General features: G+C 44.7%; 1 protein-coding gene across 1 annotated transcript; it reads right to left on the bottom strand.

Moving 5' to 3' along the window:
• Nucleotides 1–1397: 1397 nt before the first annotated feature.
• Nucleotides 1398–6651, bottom strand: SARC_06607 (hypothetical protein; the record flags this gene model as incomplete). The annotated part of the gene is made up of 5 exons (XM_014299473.1): nucleotides 1398–1561; nucleotides 3134–3315; nucleotides 4232–4319; nucleotides 5156–5268; nucleotides 6577–6651. The coding sequence occupies 5 exons, from the start codon at nucleotides 6649–6651 to the stop codon at nucleotides 1447–1449; spliced, it is 573 nt and encodes a 190-aa protein (XP_014154948.1). The 3' UTR covers nucleotides 1398–1446.
• Between the last annotated feature and the right edge of the window lie 849 nt (nucleotides 6652–7500).

The raw sequence follows: 7500 nt of genomic DNA, 5'->3' as shown, positions 1-7500 counted from the left end.
TCCCATAGGTACGGATTGGCCTACACGATAAGTGTCAATCATTTAATGCCAGTGGATACCGGTTAAAAGCGGGATGCTGGCCCAAAAATCCGCTTAGCAATAGCACCAATCTTTACTATGCCAGTAGCTTCTGGCCTTGCCCTCAGACGACCCGCCACAGGCAGAGTGCTCTTTGAGCTGCCTATGTCTTCTACAGGCAACCAGTATCTTTAGGCGTTCAGTGGTGTGCAAGTGTTGGAATTGGCATCGGACGACTAGTATGTACCGAACTTTCGTACTCATAAACTCTAAATCCTATCTTCGTATAAACTAGCGTCCCGCCACTCGCATTAGGGCAGGCCTTCCTTCCTCAACACCGTGTCACTCACTCTCGAGACATGGGGGGCACACTCAATCCCATGACCACTACTATGTACCCAGCCCACTCCATCAACCAGTAGTAGAGATCTATCACCACTACAGGACTCTAGTGCAACTATGAGACTATCTGTCTATCTACACATTCGCCCCAAGGCTCTCTATCTATGGTAGCTAGCACAGAGCAGTCGAGAGTGACTTGCACTCACATCGGAGGTACCGGAATTACCAAAAATGCCACGTATCAGGTGATTGGCCAGGTGTCCCGTCCTTCACCATAGACTCTGGACCGGTTTGCGCTACATACTCTGCCAGGTAGTTGAACAGAGGTTTAACTTCTCACTGACACTCAGGGTTCAACTTTGATAGCGACGGTGACTCGTCTCAACTCTCCTGAGAACACTGTACTACCGTCCTTAGGCACACGACACCTTGACCATGGTAGGAGTTGTGCGCCACCCGTAGTAGTGCGATGGTATTGTTCCTTTTTTTTCTAAAGTAGTAGACAATGATACATTCCTCCTATGCTTAGCAGCTGTCTTTTTGGCAGTCTCCTGTGTCCATTTTTACAGGTGGTATTGGTGTTGTATTGGTGCCCGTATAAACATTGGGGACCGGGCATGTCGTCCGTGGCTTTCTGAGATCACATGGACTGGAGATATATATATATATATATATATATATATATACTCACAACACAATACCCGTTTACGGTTATCCCAATAAAATCTAACTGTCCCGATATTCAAGAGAAAAATAGGGAACGAAGAGAATGTACTACGCACGCAAGGTATCATTGCACAAGTGGGAGTGACTGCGTGCATTCCATGAAACATATACAAAGACACACGAGCATAAAAGTACATACGAAGAAGGACAATGCTGTGGAATGCAGTACACTACTTGGCGTTTTAACAGGCGCAGACACGTGAACATACACGCGAATATGTAAAGGGTAACAGTGAGCCAACGCGCACCCATCAACATGCAAATTAACTACATATGATATGGCAATCGTTATCATTATTGTTATCGTTACTGTTATTTATAGATATCGTTTTTGTCCTTTATAGATATATTTATTGTTATTTATAGATAGTCGTAGAAGGGCTCTATGCCTTGTCCGATCTCCCATATCGATATGCCCACATTCAGCTCCCGCGACAGGTCAATCCGCGCACGCACCGAATTGGGCGTAGGGTACCTGAGACGGTTCGATTTTAGGGTGTAGGGTTTAGGGTTTGGGTAAGGCCAGGCTAATTACAGAGTAGTACGGGCGAGAATGTAAACACGTTAAGAATTTGTTGTGATAGAGAACTATGAATATAAAGCACGTGTCCGGGTGCACACGATGATTATCTACCAATCAAAACACAGCACAAAATACATCAACCAATGAACGAGCACCAAATTGCAGTCTGAAACCCCCGAGGCTCTGAAATGTTATAGTGATTGGTCCCCACACGTTGGGCCCATGATAGGCCAATGCGATGAACGTACAGTAGGCGGACATGAGAGACTGCAGGACGCTTAGGGAGTGGGTCAGGCACTGAGTGGCGTCTGTGATATATTATGTCACAACGCCAAGACAGCCTGAAGATGGACTATACACTATACTATGAACTCAATAGCGTCTGTGGTATACAATATCACAACACCAAGACACCCTGCAGATGCACTATACACTACACTATGAACTCAATAGCGTCTGTGGTGTATTATATCACAACACCAAGACAACCTGCAGATGCACTATACACTACACTATGCACTCAATATGAGGCGGACATGTAGCCCGAGCAAGGTACATGGGTGGCAACCCGATTCAAATACGAACACTAACATCGTGGAGATAGAAACAGGTGCCGAGATATGGCGTACAGTACCCGAACGTGCCGTGTGGACTTGTAGAATGGGCTAAGCGCGTGACTATACATGACTCAGATGCGTTTATATTTAAAATTACGATACTAGAAGTACATATGAGTATGCTTGCATGTGTAATTATATACTCTTCAACCATATGCCCTGTGTATGTGACAATGCATGACATACGCATTGTCATGTAAAATATCGATACTAGCAGTACATACGAGTATGTTTGCATGTGTAATTATATACTCTTCAACCATATGCCCCGTGTATATGACAATGCAAGACATGCGCGTCTACATGTAAAATATCGATACTAGCAGTACATATGAGTATGTTTGCATGTGTAATTATATACTCTTCAACCATATGCCCCGTGTATATGACAATGCAAGACATACGCGTTTACAAGTAAAATATCGATACTAGCAGTACATATGAGTATGCTTGCATGTGTAATGATATACTCTTCAACCATATACCCTGCGTAAATGACAATGCATGACTCACATGCGTTTATATTTAAAATACTGGTACTAGAAGTACATATGAGTATGCTTGCATATGTAATTATATGCTCTTCAACCCAACCCAACCCAATCACAGCCAGTACCTACCACATCTCATGGATCTCAATATCGACCCTATATCTGAATAAACTCATACAACACCCAACCCAACCCAACCCCAATCCCAACTCAACCACAACCAGTACCTACCACATCTCATGGATCTCAATATCGACCCTATATCTGAATAAACTCCTACAACACCCAACCCAACCCAACCCAACCACAGCCAGTACCTACCACATCTCATGGATCTCACTATGGACCCTATATCTGAATAAACTCCTCCAACACCCAACCCAACCCAGCCCAACCCAACCACAGCCAGTACCTACCACATCTCATGGATCTCATTATGGACCTTATATCTAAACTCCATCTCCCTGTACTCGTGGCTCCATTTGCAGGCAAGGTCTAGGGCCTCATTGTGTACGATGGCGCTATACTCTGTGTTGACCAGCGCGCGCGTGTTCGTCGGCGAGTAGTCGTATCCGTAGAAGTTTAAACCTACTAAGATCTGCAGTACAAATACAAGCACATGGCAACACAATGCTTACATGTGTGAGACGTTTAAACCGAATAAGATCTGCAGTACAAGCACAAGGCAGGACAAGGTTTACATGTGTGAGACGTTTAAACCTAATAAGATATGCAGTACAAGCACAAGGCAAGACAAGGCTTACATGTGTGAGACGTTTAAACCTAAGAAGATCTGCAGTACAAACACAAGGCAAGACAAGACAAGGCAAGCATTACATGTGTGAGATGCGTAGTATGAGCATAGTATCCGTACAAGTTTAAACCTAAGAAGATCTGCAGTACAAACACAAGGCAAGACAAGACAAGGCAAGCATTACATGTGTGAGATGCGTAGTATGAGCATAGTATCCGTACAAGTTTAAACCTAATATAATCTGAAGCACAAACACAAGGCAAGGCAAGGCTTGCATGTGTGAGACGCGTAGTATGTAGTAAGGTGCGTGTGCGCAAGTTTGGTACACTCGACTATAGTGTTTAGGAGTCAGTCCGTAATGAGTGATGCTTTGAGGATCCTGTTGCCATGGTGATTTCGTTTACGTGCAGGTACAAGTGGTTGGTGGTCGATGTGACTGATGTGGTATTGGGTGATGAGTCATGCAGAAGAGGACTGTGGATATGACATTCAACACATAAGAGCTAGACGAACAATCTACCAAACGAACATGCCGGAAGACACATGCATTAACGCCCTAAAACCCTAAACCCTAAACCTCTGATGCATGCCCTAGATGGGAGTTTCTACACGAACGGACATGCATATATGCACGAACCACACCAGGGAAGAGTATTCAACCTCTATGTGCACACACAGACACGCGGGTACATGAGCACTGTTCACGCATCTACACACACACATATATATATCTCAATACATGCGCTGTATCTGTGGGTACCTTATTCCTTTCTGCAGTTATATTCTCAGGTACCAACATCTCTATCGCAGCGCGTGTCCAGTTTATGGGTGCATTGGGCCCAGGCCGGCTGTGGGCAGGACACAAGGGGTTTATTACGTTAACAATTGACAAAAGGGGTTTATTACGTTAACTATTGACAAAAGGGGTTTATTACGTTAACCATTGACAAAAGGGGTTTATTACGAACTATTGACAAAAGGGGTTTATTACGTTAACTTTTGACACATGTAGACACTGATTCATGGCAAACTATATCCACGTGTACACTTGTCTGTGTACATTAACGTTCTCATATATGTTTGAATACACTGGAACCCGGTTTTCTGTTGATGAAGACTACGTATAGCTTACGGTTTATAACCAATCCAATCGCAGCAATAGCACAATTCACGGCTACCATACAAGAACATAGAGATATCTATCGATGTACGCCCAACTATATGATTATCCGAGTATTTGTTTGAGTATTCTGCGCCCTGGCCATCACTTGGATAGATTGAGTTATCAATGGACACGTGTGCTTCATGGGTCTAAAGTGCGACTGTTGGCTGCTACGACACCTATCAGCTGTGAATGAATGGGTGATGGAAATAAGACATGAAACTACGCACATATCAGACTCAGCTCAAACACGACACATACAGATACTCATATAAGTATCACGCACGAACACACACACACACACGAACAAAATCAATACACATATATATATATATATATATATATATATATATATATATACGACGACGACGATACGTCCTGAGCTTTGAAAGCTAGGAATACACCCACACAGATATACACGTATGATGAGCATGGTGCTAAGTCACTATAGCATGGCGGCTGTATACACCTCTAATGAATAGTCGTTGGTTTGCGCATAGACCCACAGCTATATACACATACGATGAGAAGTCGTAGGTCATGATACTGAAGAAAGCGATCTCTTTCTTGAGCACATCGAAGTCTTTGCGATCGAAGAAGGTACTCATCTGCCGCTCAGAGGTGTAGCGCATGGGCTGTGTGGAGCAGAGTAATGAGTACGAGATAAAAATAGATTACTCCGTTCTATTTTAAAAACGGACGGTGGAAACACGATATGCACCAGTGCGGAGCATTTGTTCGGACGCTAATAGATGTAGCACATGGATACAGGCTCAAGGCGGTGTAGCGCTTTCGGCTTGTAGACATGATACCAACAACCTGACTGTTTGCGAGTGTTGCCATGACAGCCTGACTGTGTGCGAGTGTTTCCGTGGTAACCTGACTGTGTGCGAGTGTTGCCATGACAACCAGATTGTGTGCGAGTATTGTGTATGACGCACACAAGTGTAGCCAATACAATGACCTTCATACTATTTATAAACCGGTGTTCCATTCTATAAATAGATACTATACACCTCACGTGAATGTGTGCGCGTATTGCGTTTGCCGCTTAGAGATATGCGGGCATAGGGATGTCCGGAGGTGATCATAGCATCTACGACACACATCACACTCAAACACCGCTCTACAATGGATACCACTGTGTGACTACGAAGGGATGTATACGTTTAATACACTCAACACTGCTCTACAATGGATACCACTGTGTGACTACGAAGGGATGCATACGTTTAATACACTCAACACTGCTCTACAATGGATACCAATGTGTGACTACAAAGGGATGTATACGTTTAATACGCCATACAGTGGTGCAGCGCCTAAGATGCGATGTGTGCGGTCCACTTGCCGCTCAAGAGGTGCAGTGTGTGAGCCAAAAGGGCCGCAGAGGTCCTAATTCTCCTCAAGAGGTGCAGTGGATGAGCCATAAGGGCCGCAGATGTCCTAATTCTCCTCAAGAGGTGCAGTGGATGAGCCATAAAGGCCGCAGATGTCCTAATTCTCAAGGCTCACCTCAAAGGTACCGGTGAGTCTGCACGTACCACGCTAAGCTAAGTAAAGGTAAGGTAAGTTAAGACAGCCCTACACTCCTCTGAACAGATCCCATGCACGGATATATGCACACGAGAGTATCCACTCACCTCACGAACAACGCAAACAAAAACGGCCTATAACCCAATGCTATGTGCACTTGTCATGCGTACCGCTTTGAAGGGTTACCGCATACCGGTACAACAAGAAGACAGCAATGATGAGACCCATAGAAAGACCCACACTTGTACCCAATACCATGTGCACTTGTCATGCGTACCGCTTTGAAGGGCTACCGCATACCGGTACAACAAGAAGACAGCAAACATGAGACTCATAGAAAGGCCCACATTTGTACCCAACACCATGTGCACCTGTCATGCGTACCGCTTTGAATTGTTCCTGCATACCGGTATGACAAGGATCATCTCCAACTGCGCGGCCTTCATTCTCTGCGCCACTTTGAGCACAAACGCACGCAGCATGTTCTTGTCGATATAACGCGAATATGTCGCCCAACCCTCCAGTACAATACCATCGTAGTCAAACAGCCTGTGGTAGAGTATAGGTAGGTAGGTACATGAGATACACGCACAAACCAATACCATCGCAGCCAAACAGCCTGTGGTAGAGTATAGGTAGGTAAGTACATGAGATACACGCACAAACCAATACCATCGCAGCCAATCAGCCTGTGGCAGAGTATGGGCAGGTAGGTACATGAGATACACGCACAAACCAATACCATCGCAGCCAAACAGCCTGTGGCAGAGTATGAAAAGTGCACTATACTAAGTTGTACGTCTGTTATGTATAACGCACCCCACTCTACAGATATTCTGGATGATTAAACCACCCCATCAACTTATGAGGGATCAGCCAAGCAACCCTATAAACGTGTGAGGTATCGGTCTACCTCTGATACAGCGTCCCCTATGCGATGTAGGTATTGAACTCAGTATACATACTGCTCACGAGTGCGTGTATAGACATTGAGTCTAACGGAGATGCCCGGCTATGACTATGACACCAGACAACTACCTATCGAGGGGGGTTACAGTTGTGTGGCAGGGGACCATTCGATTAGAACAGGTCCTGTGAGTATATCTATGCGCCTAAGCAAGGTACATTGCGTGTAAGGGATACAGTTGTGGCTCTAACCGACACCGACGAAACCATACGCCTAATCTCTATGCGCGTGCATAAGTACCGGACTATTTCTGTGCAGTTTGGCGAATCTTTGGTATCTACATATTGGCATGCACGCCAGTTCTACACAGAATGTATGTGGCCCACAAGGTGTCAGAATATATATAAATATATATATATTAGAT

Source organism: Sphaeroforma arctica, assembly GCF_001186125.1.
Source record: "Sphaeroforma arctica JP610 unplaced genomic scaffold supercont1.478, whole genome shotgun sequence".
Lineage (NCBI taxonomy): Eukaryota > Ichthyosporea > Ichthyophonida > Sphaeroforma > Sphaeroforma arctica.
This window is presented reverse-complemented; position numbering and strand designations above follow the sequence as displayed.